This window comes from Cornus florida, unplaced genomic scaffold, assembly GCF_030987335.1.
Source record: "Cornus florida cultivar Cherokee Brave unplaced genomic scaffold, ASM3098733v1 CherokeeBrave_3.0.0_Hap2_Chr10, whole genome shotgun sequence".
NCBI lineage: Eukaryota > Viridiplantae > Streptophyta > Magnoliopsida > Cornales > Cornaceae > Cornus > Cornus florida.
Genome location: NW_026775580.1, coordinates 24,121,705 through 24,135,644, shown reverse-complemented (window position 1 = coordinate 24,135,644; position 13,940 = coordinate 24,121,705). Strand labels below are relative to the sequence as shown.

General features: G+C 37.7%; 1 protein-coding gene across 2 annotated transcripts in view; it reads right to left on the bottom strand.

Moving 5' to 3' along the window:
• Positions 1 to 227: 227 nt before the first annotated feature.
• The window catches only part of LOC132280084 (probable 1-acylglycerol-3-phosphate O-acyltransferase), a 38,461-nt gene continuing 24,748 nt past the window's right edge, over positions 228 to 13,940 (bottom strand). For both annotated transcript variants that reach the window (XM_059782201.1, XM_059782200.1), the window contains exons 8-9: positions 694 to 817; positions 228 to 598 (exon numbers count right to left, since the gene is read on the bottom strand). In XM_059782201.1, coding sequence (XP_059638184.1) covers positions 473 to 598; positions 694 to 817 — 250 coding nt within the window. In that variant the 3' untranslated portion in view covers positions 228 to 472. The remainder of the gene's footprint in view (positions 599 to 693; positions 818 to 13,940) is intronic.

The following is a 13,940-nucleotide window of genomic DNA, read 5'->3' as shown; positions in this document are numbered from 1 at the left end:
ATGGGATTTTTCGTATTTAATGACAACAATATACATAATTCTTTTTTTCTTTTTCGTTTTTTTATTATCCTGGCAATGGGTTAGAGGGTTAATAGAGAAGGGAGTCGACCTCAAGACCATCGGTGGGGGCAACTAAAGTGCCTGGCCCTTTCCACTCGGGCATCACCACCAACGCCTTAGAAAAGTTATTTCGAAAAATAATAGAAGTTAAGTGAGTCTCAGAGAAGTTACTTCGAATAATAATACATTAGAAAATTTCAAGAATATTTAAATTACAGGATTACTATATGATGTAAAATACAGAGCCATATACTTCAGATATAAGTATATACAGACAGATTATTATCATATACAAGTACATCCGAAAAAATGTCTATGGTTCCATGTACATTTAATGGGTCCTTGACATAAAGACTACGAGACCTGTTTCAGTTATGCACAAGAATATAATATTACAACAAATTATCTCCTCTTAGGCAGATGTCAGACCTTCAGGGAGAGAGAGGTGGTCCCGGTCAGGTGAGAGAAACCTGCGGCAAGCATGCATTACAGCTGAATGGAAACCATTTGGGTTGTCTATAAATACAAAGTGGCCAGCCTGCAATCATATATCGAACAAGTTCCGTTAACCTACAAATAATAGTTTTGACATACCAACTTTCCACTTTGAGAGATAGAGAGCGCGAGAGAGACCTGAGGAACCCTTATGATTTCACATGGGACCTTCATATCATTACGAGCTTTTTGAGCTCCTTCGTAGTTCATCCAATCTTGGAAACCATATATAAAGGTGGTTGGCACTTTCCATTCTGGCGCACTGCATCCAAAACACATGATGGTGTTATTTCACTACCTCCCATCCCTTCCAAGATGGAAATTGTAAAACCAAAAAATGCCAACACTTAAAATGACTCCTAACTAGTTATTCATCGTTGCCACATTATTTAAGATCGCATAGGTTTATTCTGCATTTGAAAGCATAGATAGCGTCTTGGAATTGGATGTGACTAAATCAGTTCAAACTTTAAACTATTCCCTAACAGTTTCAATTTCAAGGCACGGATCTCATTCTACGAGACAAAGCTTTATAATACTCCATGTAGTACGTCTTTCTTTGGTAATTCCATTCAAACAAGCAAGAGCTCGATTTCAAATAATATTATAGTTGTAACAAAATTATATGAAAGTGCACTTAACACTTCAAGAAACCTTCACATGTTCATGCTCGCATTCATGCTCAATTCTTGGTATGTGTGACATTATTAGAACTTGTTTTCAAAAAAAAAAAAACTGTAACAAAAGCTGTAGTATGTAATTTTTATTTTTATTGCATATTCATTCAAAAGTGGGTTTAGTTAAAGTAAAAACTTCGGATCCATGGACTCTGCACACAAAAGTTTTTGAACATCAAAAGAGTATAGATTAAGTTCACGTTTCGAATTGATCTGTCGTTGGGGAAGTCAATTTGGTTTTCTGATTCCAAGACTAAATCCCTGATTCTTTTAGACTGAATACTATTAAACACCTCCCCTACAGCTCTCAAACTCGTACAGAATACACGATTTCTATAGAAAGGATACATACACACAAACAAATTTACAGAGAGCATATATTCTTCCCCTTTTTTTCTTTTTTTTCCCTGGTTAAGAGGAAAGTTTTATTTGAATATAAACAATATAGTGCAGCAGAGGGACAAGGGCATACCCTTATATATTATTCTTTTCATCGTCTTGCATTAATTTTCCTTTAGTTTTCCAATACAGAGGACATAAATTTTTATTTACAGAGAACATCTTTTTCTACTTCTTTCTTTTAGTATTCCAATTACAGAGAGCACAAATTCAGAGTTGGGCTGCAACTGAACCGAGTCAACCTGAGCTGTCGTATGTTTGAGCTAGACTTGACAAATCAACAGAGGTGCTCAGCCTTGACTCATGTTTTGACAAGTTTGGTCTAGCCAAGCTCAAGCTCAAGCTCGGCTCGTTAGAGCAGGCATGACTCAGCTCGGGCTCGTTTGTCCACACAATCTCAATTCAAATACATCTACTACGCAAAGGCTATACATAAATATACACACAATTTACAAAGGCTAATAATTTTGATCTCAAATTCACATTTGTTGGAGAATATTATAGGAGTGATTTTAGCCTATAATAGAATATTGATTGGAGTGATTTATGGAATTGATTTTAATCCTCCATCAATGTATTTTCCATATTTATCACTTATATTCTTTCACCTATAAATAGAGGTGCTCTTTGAACTTATCAAAAAAGTAATAATAATAAAAAAATAAAAACTTATCAAAAAAAAATAGAGGTGCTCTTTGTAAACAATATTAAGAGAGAATATAATAAAGGTGATGTAGCCCTTTGGCCCTTGTGTGCCTATCCTTGTGTAATTCATTTTTCATTTCTCTCTTTCAATTTTAACAACATTATATACATGCTACAAACACAAGTTCACCTATATAAATTTATATAAAAAATCTATATATTAAAGTACATAAATATATATATGTACATACTCTGAACTATATTACATATAGTTCGTTCATGGATCCCCTCTAGACAAAAAATAATAATAATAATGAGAGGGATTGCGATCACTTATATCAGAGGACCAAGTGATGGAGGACTGAAGGGCGAAAATTACCGTTGAAATGAAAAGGGCCTGAGTGTGCAGAAGAAAGAATTAGCTGAGCACGCTTTTCTCAGATAGAGCATAGTTCGAATAGCTAGTCATAAGGGATTTGTTTTGCAGTGGTCTCATAGTTTGGGAATTCTGCCGTCTGCAAGCCCTTAATCTTCATGCGAAGGCAACACAACCTCCTCAAAAAGGAGACGCTCATTTCAACCCAACTACTCTCACCCTGTCGAGGCCCAGGGTCGTCGTGGTTTCGTCTATCAATCAGTGTAGCCAAAAGAACAAGGGGGTCCTATTTCAAATATAGGAATTGGAAGCTATGGCTAGAATCATAACTTCTTGACTAGCTTCTTTTAGGAGGAACCCAGGCTTTATAAACAAACACGGTGACCAAGAACGAGACGAGATTAGTGTTTCTTAGTAATAGATGCATATTTAGTTGGATTGGTGAAGGGAACAAGTGCCTTTTTCTTGGGCATGTCTTTTTATTCAACATATATGTTTCACATATGGGATTAAATGATTTTATTAAGTCTTATTGGTAAAACATGTTTGGGCTTGGACTTCAAAGGTACCTTGATTAAGGTATTTTCATTCAAATATTCAATCTTTAGACATAAAAACAATCTTGTGACCTCAAAGGGAACTCGATTAAGTTTTAACTCAAAACTCTCATTTTCATTCAAAGATTCAATCTTTATACATTAAAACACTCTAGTGACTTCAAAGGTACCTTGATTAAGGTATTTTCATTCAAAGATTCAATCTTTACACATTAAAACACTCTTGTGACTTCAAAGGGATAAGTAATTATTATTGGGCTATGCTTATATATAATAAGACTAGCCATGAGTAGACAAGCTTGTTCAGGAGTATAACAAGCCAAGCATAACATTTTTAAGACACTTTTTTTTTCACTAAACAAACTCAATCTGAACTCATTCACTCAATAAACAAGCCAAACCAAATTTTAAGAGAGTCGGGCCCAAGTTGTTCATGAACATCCCAAGTCATTTGTAGTCCTAATTTAAAGTGTCGGTTGTCAACACAAAATCAAACAAAGAACTAAAGGATTGGATTGGTAACCAAGGAGATCAATCACAAGGAGGAGCAAATCACATGAAGAACGGATCCATAGATTACAATAATATAATTCATGATACATGTGGCACAAGACTAGATGTGAAGTAACTAGATGATTCTGTGGGGTTTAGAATTTGATCCATAGGGTTTTAGTACTTCTTATCGTAGATTTGAAATGCCTGACCTAGGATCTTATGGATTTTCTGTCGGGGTTTTTAATGTAACTTGTGTTTATGTGTGATTACTTGGTTATTTTATTTTTGCTCTCTATAATTTAAATAATTCATATTGCTACATTTAAAATATAATTGCCAGAATTTAAAATCTGCAGATTCGATGCTTTGATTGATTATTTTTTATGTACTCCTCACATCGAATCTCTTTATTAAATCTACATAAATGGTCTATAGTAAACACTAGATTGAATCTCAAAGCGCTCTCTCTCTCAAATATAAATTATCAAACTAGAGTGTCAAGATCAAAACTCATGCCTAAGACTGACTATAGCTCCATATTTATAGCCACTAAAGAAATAAATTCCATGTGGAATAGGAAAAGATATTCTTTTAAAATTATATTTTGAGAGAGTTTCCAAAAAAGTGTTTTCGAACAAATGCATCAACTGAGACTTCAACTGAGAGCACCTAGTATTGCTTCAAACCATCAACACTTAGATCGAGGGCCACTTTCCAAGTTTCAATGGATCGAGCATTCTATTGAGAAATTTTGTACATCAATAAAATAATAATAATAATCAATTAAGATATCAGTTGAACCTTTTTGTTTTTTGTAAAAATCAATAAGTGATAATTTTGATTTTATTCAATACAAAAACATAGCCTTCTTTGATTTTCTATATAAGCAAAATAAGGATAGGGAGGGTGATGATGAATGGAGTTGGATGGGTTCCCAGCATGATAAATATGTGGTATCTAGTATTATAGGGGTGTTCCAGTGCCGAAGATTTTGATGCCTGCTAATTTGACAAAGAAACAACAAATTGTGATAAATTAGGCTACATGTGCCAGAGTGAGGAGTCGTCAATGAGTCACCTTCTTTGCATTAACCAATGAATAGGGATGTTTGAGCTATGCTTTTTACTATCTTTGGGGTGCAATGGGTTTTGTCGGCTTCCACGACTCGCTTGCTCAATCTTGGAGGGGATGTATTGTGGGAAGACAATTCAAGATGCATGCAGGTAGCTCCTCTTTGTATTTGGTGGGGCTTGTGGTGTGTAAGAAATAGATGGTCCTTCAATGGTGTGGAAGCTACGATACAAGTGGTAAAGCATTGCACTCTGAGTTCTCTATTGTTTAGGATTACAAGGAGGAAATATGTAGAGGACTTGGTAGATTTTGCGGATACCTCGAGATGTTATTCTTTGGTTACGCTCCCCTTTGAGATTTTTTTAATGAAACTTCAATATATAAAAAAAAGGGTTTAAAACAAATATGCTGAGTTTGAGCATGTAAGGATCGCTAGAAATATAATATAGAAGAAAAATGAGAGAATTGTGTAAAGACTTTAATGAGATAAATCATTCATTCACAGCTCTAGTATTTATAGATAAAAAGAGCACATGCTCATATTACAAGAAAGGAAACAAAATCAAATCAAAGCATATTCTAAAGCATATTTTATGGCATATTCTATAGCATAACCAAATCTCTGCTAATATGGTAAGTCATTCCATAAATCGTGGCTATCATATATGCTAACATATGCATAATCAAATCTCTGCTAAGATGATAAGTCATTCAATAAATCGTGGCTATCATATATGCTAACACTCCCCCTCAGGTTGGTGCGTGGATATCTGAAATGCCCAACTTGGACAATGCATTCTCAAACACAATCTTATTGACACCCTTTGTAAGAATGTCTGCAAGCTGCTGAGAGCTTGTGACAAATGAAGTGCAAATTTGACGGTCCACCTCTATATACTTTGTCCTGTCATGCTGAACGGGATTTGCTGCAATGCTAATGGCAGACTTGTTATCATAGTAGAGTGAGAAGGGAAGCAACACTGGAAGGCACAAGTCTGTCATTAAGGTTTTCAGCCATAGCAACTCACATACCCCAAGAGCCATACCCCTATACTCTGCCTCTGCACTAGATCGAGAGACAACATCCTGCTTCTTACTACGCCAAGTAACCAAGTTACCACCAATAGTGGTACAATAACCCGAAGTTGACCTCCTATCTGAAATTGATCATGCATATCAGCATCTGTCCAAGCCTCAACAAGTAAGTGACCATGATTGGCAAACAAAATACCACGGCCCGGACACCCTTTTAAGTAGCGAAGGATTCGAATAGCTGCATCAAGGTGAGGGGTACGAGGAGAGTGCATGAATTGACTCACGACACTCACAGCATAAGCAATGTCAAGTCGAGTCATGGATAAATAGATGAGCTTCCCCACAAGTCGTTGATACTGACCAACATCTAACAACAACTCCCCCTCAGAATCAGCCAACCGATTATTCTGCTCAATTGGAGTATCAGCAAGACAAGCGCCAAACTGACCAAAAGCAAAAAGCAAGTCAAGAACATACTTACGTTGAGATATGAAAATGCCAGCTTTGGAGCAAGCCACCTCAATGCCCAAGAAGTACCGTAAAGGACCAAGATCCTTAATCTCAAACTGACGGCCAAGATAGCTCTTAACCTCAGCAATTCCGGTAGTATCATCTCCGGTAAGAACAATATCATCAACATACACAATGAGAGCAACTGTTTTACCGCCTGAATGACGTAAAAACAAGGTATGATCAGCTGCACTCTAATGGAAACCAAACTTGAGCATGGCAGTGCCACATACACCTCCTCCTGCAAATCACCATTGAGAAAGGCATTCTTGACATCTAACTGAAATAGAGGCCAAGATCGAATCGCAACAACGGAAAATAATACACGGATGGTATTCATCTTGGCAATAGGGGCAAAAGTCTCCTGATAATCTATGCTATAAGTCTGAGCATAACACCTTGGAAACCAACCGGGCCTTGTAACGAGCAACTGACCCATCTGGATTATGCTTAACTGTAAACACCCAACGACAACCCACAGCCTTTCGTCTAATAGGAAGCGGAACCATGTCCCAAGTCTGATTTTTCTCAAGTGCTTGTAGTTCTTCTTTCATAGCATCACACCATTGAGGTTATGCTAGTGCATCTACAACACTAGAATGAAGAGGAACCGAAGTAACAGAAACAAGAAAACTCCGATAGGAGGGTGAGAGAGCATAATCAGAAACAAAATTAGAAATAGGGTATGTACAAGAACATTTACCCTTTCGAAGAGCAATAGGGCGGTCATCAAGCGAAACAATAGCTTGAGAAGGCGGAGCTGGTGCCGAAGGAACAGGGAAGTCGATTGTGGGAGTAAAAGCTTGTACCTATTGTCTTAGACTATAAACCTGTGGAAAAGGAACAGTTCCCCCTGCTGGAGGGGTATCACCAGGAGGAATTATAAAAGACGAAACAGGTAAAGGTAGAGAAGTTGTGTGATTCAGGCGACCTTTTCAGGATTGGGAGTTGGATGATGTCATTGGCTTGTTGGCCCTTTTGTATAGACAGGAATTGGATGGCACTGGTGCGGATTCCTTGTTTTGGGTGCCTTCTTCTAATGGGACGTTCCAGGTCCGGTCATTCTTTATGCGCCTCTTTGGGTTTCATGGGTTGCCCTTCCCGTGGAAGACGGTGTGGCTCTCTAAGGCGCCCCTTAGGGTGGCTTTTTTTGTGTGGACTACAGCTTGGAGTAAGATTCTGACTTTGGACAATTTACGGAAGAGAAGACATATCATTATTAACCGGTGTTGTCTTTGCAAGTGTTTTGGGGAGATCGTGGATCATCTTCTGTTGCATTGTCCTGTTGCTTATGAATGTTGGAGTCTTTTGCTTGGTTTGTTTGGCATACATTGGGTCATGCCTCAGACTTCTCGAGGATTGCTTGATATCTGGAGGGGCCAATGGGTGGGGGCTTAGGCTAGAGACTTCTGGAGGGTGACCCCTCTTTGCGTTTGGTGGAGTCTTTGGAAAGAGCGGAACAAAAGATCTTTTGATGGAAAGGAGTCCTCTATTGGAGAGCTGAAATTTTCTATTATTTGTACCCTTTTTTGTTGAGGTTGGGGGAGGGATTATTCTTCTTTAGAGGACATTGTGGACTTTTTAGGTTCTTTGAGTTCATAGATTCTTTTTGTGTATATCTCGGGACGCGTTCCCCTTTTGAACGCTTTCTAATACATTTTACTTATCAAAAAAAAAAAAAAGGTAGAAAAGTTGAAGACAGAAGAAGGTGATCATTAATTATATTCAATGGGAACCATTCACTTTGAGAACCAACTGAACCACTATAGTACGGTGTATACTCAAAGAGATATCCATGGATATAAACCGCCGATGACTGGGAGGATGGTAACAACTATAACCTTTTTGAGAGTGAGAATAGCCCAAAAACACACTCTTTGTTTTTTTTCCTTAATTGGTACTCACACACACATGCCTCCACCAAGAGGCTCGAACCCCTGACCTCCCTTTGGGAAGTAGGAGCCTGGTACCGCAAGGCCAAAAACACACACTTCAAAGCCTTGGAGTCAAGCTTTGTACGAGTCTGCCCCAACTACTGAACAAAATACACACCCGAGGAATCAAAAAAAGAAATGAAATGGGATGTAAATATGAAAGTGGGGCTGTAAAGTTAAGAACCCTAGAAGGAGTCCTATTAATGATGTAAACAGCTGTAAGAACTGCATCTCCCCAAAATGACAGGGGAAAATTCATGCCAATGCAGATTGATCTAGCTAAGTCAAGGATGTGGCGATTCTTTCTCTCAGAACGGTCATTCTCTTGAGGGGTTTTAACATTAGCCATCTGATGCTCAATCCCAAATCCTGTACATAACTGTTGTACCTCCCCATAAGTGTACTCCATATCCTGGTCAGATCTGATTTTTTTAATGGAATGACCATATTGAGTCTGAACCATTGTCATAAAATTTTTAAAAATGGTGTACACCGCATTTTTGGTTTTCATAAGATAAACCCATGTAACACGACTATAATCATCAATGAACAATAGGAAATATCGAAATCCAAGACTAGAAGTAACTGGGCAAGGACCCCACACATCTGAATGAACAAAATTAAAAGTTGTTAAAGCAGATTTATTACTACCAGCAGGATAATTGGAATGAACATGTTTAGCCATGTGACATGTCTCACAAGATAAATCTGACACTACCACGTTACAAAATAAGGAAGGAAATAAATGTTTTAAAATACCGAAAGAAATATGTCCTAAACGCATGTGTCAACGCATAAGCTAGGCTTTATTAGATGAAACAGAATTAGAAAATGAAGCTGAATATGCTTAAGGTGACAAAGGAGCATCCAACAGGTATAGACCGTCCACTTCACGCCCACTGCTAATCGTCCGTTTCGACACCAGATCCTAAAAAATACAATGAGAGGGAAAGAACGTTATACTACAATTTAACAGAAATAAGATTTGTTTGTATCTGACAAAGTTAATGAATGAGTAATTGATATGTGACCCTTCCCAGCAATCGATGACGGAGAGCCATCTGCAAGGCATACCTTGCGATGGCCAGAGCAAATACTATAAGATTAAAAGAATGAGGACATACCAGTCATATTGTCTGAAGCACCAGAATCAATAATCCATGGTGTTGAAGATGTAGATACGCTATGTGCAGACGCAATAGTACCTGAGTGGGCATAAGTGGAGGTTGGCTGAAATGATGCCTCCATTTAGTTGAAGAATTGTTTGAACTTGTCCAAATCAGCTTGAGTCAAGATAATTGTGGCAGAAGATGTAGAGGCAGAGTTGCCAGGAGTTGACAACGAGACTGGTTGTGTAACAGAATGTGCAGAGGATCAATGTTGTTGTTTCTGTTGCGGTGGACGTCCATGTAGAGCATAACAACGAGATTTGATGTGACCTATTTTTTCGCAATGGTCACACCGTCCACGCTGTCGCCCCAGAGGAGGATCGGTGGTAGAGCTCTGAACTGGCCGAGATGGTGCAGTTCTTGAAAGGTTGGGAACCCGAACTGCCATAGCAGAACGATCAACAGAAGCAACACCTAATGGATGAGTCCGACGACTCTCATCTAACAACACATAGGAGTATACATCCTCAAAAGTAGGGAATGAAGATAAGCCTAATAAATGAACACGAGCATACTCAAATTCGTCGTTCAACCCGGCAAGAAACTGAAACACTCGATTCTTCTCCACAATCCTTGCATATAAAACTGCAGCATCTGGATCCTTTCAAGAGTGGAAGGAATCATAATATGACATCTCCTCCCGAATAGCACTAAGCTTGGCAATGTAACCTGAAACTATCAAGTCATCCTGAGAAATCCCGGTGATATCTTGCCCCAACTAGAAAATCCGTGCATTATTCTGCCTCTAAGAATAAGTGCGTTAAACTGAATCCCAAATCTCCTTAGCAGTCTTCATAAACATATAGCCAGTGGCTATGTTTGGTTGCATCGAATTGACTAGCCAAGACATAACCATAGCGTTATTTGCAAACCACTGTGGATATGCCTTCTCTGACTCAGCTGGCTCTTTCTCAGAACCATTAATATAGCTAATCTTGCCTTTGCCACCAATGAACATCTTGGTATATTGTGCCCAAATCAAATAGTTAGAGCCATCCAACTTCAATGTGGTGATTTGAAGTCCTGGATTTTCTGATGAGTTGGTGAGAAAAATGGCACAACCACCGACAGAACTTGAGCCAAGAAAATTAACAGTCGAGGACCCTGAATCTACCATAATCCATCACACGACAATAAAAAAACTCCAAAAACACTACAAATTCTGTTAATAAATCAAAGGGTCTCCTCAGACCATAAACAATAACAATGTCTCCTCAGACCATTCCCGAAAAATCCAAATACATACTCTTTCTAAGGAGCGTTGTCCGCTTACATATGGCCAGACAACCTCCTTCTTAATATCCGGAACTTCTCTGTAGACTAAAAAAAAAATTACCTAAGCCCTTCTAGGTGTTGGAGACCAACAATCCCAATTTACCCAACCCTAGAAGAGTAAAAAAGAAATTGTAAAACTTAAAAATACATGTTTTCGATCACAAAACAGCAACACAAAAAAACAAGTGTAGGCAACGTCACACGATGTCACAAACAGCCTAAGGTGGCTGTCACACAAGTAGCAAGGCTGCTGAAAGGTGTGAAAAGGAACTGGCTCTGATACCAAGTAGAAATACAATATAGAAGAAAAAGGAAAGAATCGTGTAAAGGCTTGAATGAGATAAATCACTCATTCACAGCTCTAGTATTTATAGATAAAAAGAGCACATGCTCATATTACAAGAAAGGAAGCAAAATAAAATCTAAATCAAATCACAGCATATTCTAAACTATATTTTATGGCATATTCTATAGCATAATCAAATATCTGCTAATATAATAAGTCATTACATAAATGGTAGCCATCATATATGCTAACATATGCATAATCAAATCTCTGCTAATATGGTAAGTCATTCCATAAATCGTGGCTATCATATATGCTAACATATGCATAATCAAATCTCTGTTAATATGGTAAGTCATTCCATAAATCGTGGCTATCATATATGCTAATAGGATCAGACCTAGGTCATGAATGGAAACATACCTTAATCTAGATATGTCATTGAGCTTGAGAGATTCTTGACGTGTTCTCATAATCTTCTTTCGATTATAGACAATAATCGAAAAATAACTCATTTGACATTCATTTCAACCTAAGATTTGAGTAGGAATTAATCGACACACGACTCAATAACCTAAGATAATTATTAGAAGGTAAAATTGCGATGATATTTTAAAGAATAAATTACCATAACCCGAAGTTATCAAAATCGCGATTCTGGGTCGTAGAATCGCTGCGATTCTACGATCCCACCCACAGAATCGATCCAAATCGCATAAAAATTGCAAACAGTGCTTGAATCGCCCCAGAATCGATAGAATCGGGCCTTAAATCGCAGAATCGTATGATTCTAGCTACTTAGCCCGATTTTGACTCATTCCTTTGTTGGGATGGCCCTATTCACTTTTTTATGGTTGGGCTTCTTAAAACACAAAGGCCCACGGCCCAAAACAGCAATATAGCATTACAACTCAAATCCGAAGCCCTAATTTTCTGCATCGCAACACAACCTGTAGCTCTCGCCTCTCTTCTACTCTTCTCCCGTCTCAGACACATCGCGACAAAAGTCACACAACCCGTAGCTCTCTTCTACTCTTCTCTAGAGTCTTGACATGGCTGGCTCCGCGACAAGTCATCTCTTCTCCACAAGTTGGCTTCTGTTCGACATCGCTGGCTCATCAACATGGATAGCTTCAATTAGGCACTCAAACTCATTTGCTGGCTCTTCGACCTTGATTTAGTTAGCAGTTTGACACTCTCTTCGACAGAGTTGATAGACTTCTCACATCACTCAAACTTAAAAAGTGTTGTCTTTTTTCTTTTTCTTTTTTTCTTTTTTTTTTCCTGAAATTTGTTTATTTTTCTGAATATGATGATTGAAATTTGTTCCTTCATTTTTTGGTTCTTTTTTTTTTTTTTTTTTTTTTTTTGGTTCTGATTCTGCTCTGTTCTTTCGTTATTTTGTTCCTTTTTTTTTTCTTCTTTTTCTGAAGGGCCTGTTATCCGCCCAGATTAACTCCCTCAAATCAAACCAAACTTCTGTATTGCAATGTTTTGTTTGAAATTACGAATCAATCAAGTCTGTGCACTCCTTTATTAGAACACGTCTTGCTTCTGTTCTGTTCTAGTGTTCTTTTTTTTGTGTTTTAGCCTTATTCTTGCTATATTTTTAAAGATATTATTGCTTAAGAAGTTAGTTTGAACTGTATTTTTATTAGTTGGTAGAATCTTACGATTCTCTATCCGATTCTACGGAGCCCAAAACGATTCTAGGTATAATCCCGATTTTAACAACCTTGCCATAACCTCCTTGAAGTTTTAAGTTTAATTATCACTCATACGTAGAAGTTGAGCAAAAACTATGATCAACCTCCCTTGAGGTTTTGATGATTCCCCTATGTTGTTGATGGTCCAATTAATCGTATATTCCCACAATGCCCAAATTGCCTTCTTTTAAACAAAATGACAATTTCAAGTTCATTCTTCTAAGATGACGAGTTTATCCGCTCTTTTGTATGACAAAATAGCCTTCATGAAAGTATATTTGCACCGATATTTCATTTTATTTGAATTTCATTTCACTAAAATTTCATCATAATATCGTAAAAAAAAATTATAAGCATTTAGAAAAAAGTCTATCAACTTTCACAAAAGAAGAAAAGTTCTTGCAAAAAATTTGCAAATTTTGTATTTTTTATCCTGCTTTGAGAATTTATAAAATAAAGGATAAAAATAAACTATTCGACCGTGGATAGGAAGGTTATTTGTGTGAGATTTGATTTGTTGCAGCAGATAAAGAGGAAGGCAAAGGTGGCAGCAGTAACAGTGGACGGAGAATTTCATGTGGTCAGGAGTGACATAAAGGGATTGGTCATAGTGGTGGGTCTGGGGATGGGTTTGAGAAGTAATCTTAGTTGAAGGAGGGAGCTTGGGTTTTGCAGGTCAGCTTCAATGATTGGGTTGGTGTAACATTTTCATTTGAGGTTAAGATAGCAAGAGGAGCAGCAACAATGTAGAGAGAGAAAAAGAGGTCTTTCTAAGGAGCCTAGAGATCTTCATTTTATGAAGCAACCAGTTTTTGAAGATTAAATCAGTGGCCACAAGGCCACCTTTGTCTCTTTGCATCTCTTCATCTTTTTTGTTCCTGATCTTTCCTTATCTGCTTAAGATCACAAGACCCCAATTCTCTCTCTACATCTCTCTCTCTCTCCCTCCATCTTATAAATCCAATAGGTTGATTAAAGCAAGCCATAATTTATGAAATTAGTTGATTAAAATAACCGGCTAAAACGGTCATATAAAGAAGCATGAGAGCCTGCAAAATTGTTCCTGATAGGCCAAAAATAGTAAAATCTTCATCACCGTCATCCTTGCCATAACCCATATGAATGGGGTCGGCCACATGAATTATCTTTCTCCAATCCTTCCTATTACATGTCATTTCGCCTATTATATTTAACTTTTGAAAATCATTTTTAATAACCTCATCCATGTTATTTTTGGTCGCCCTCTCCAT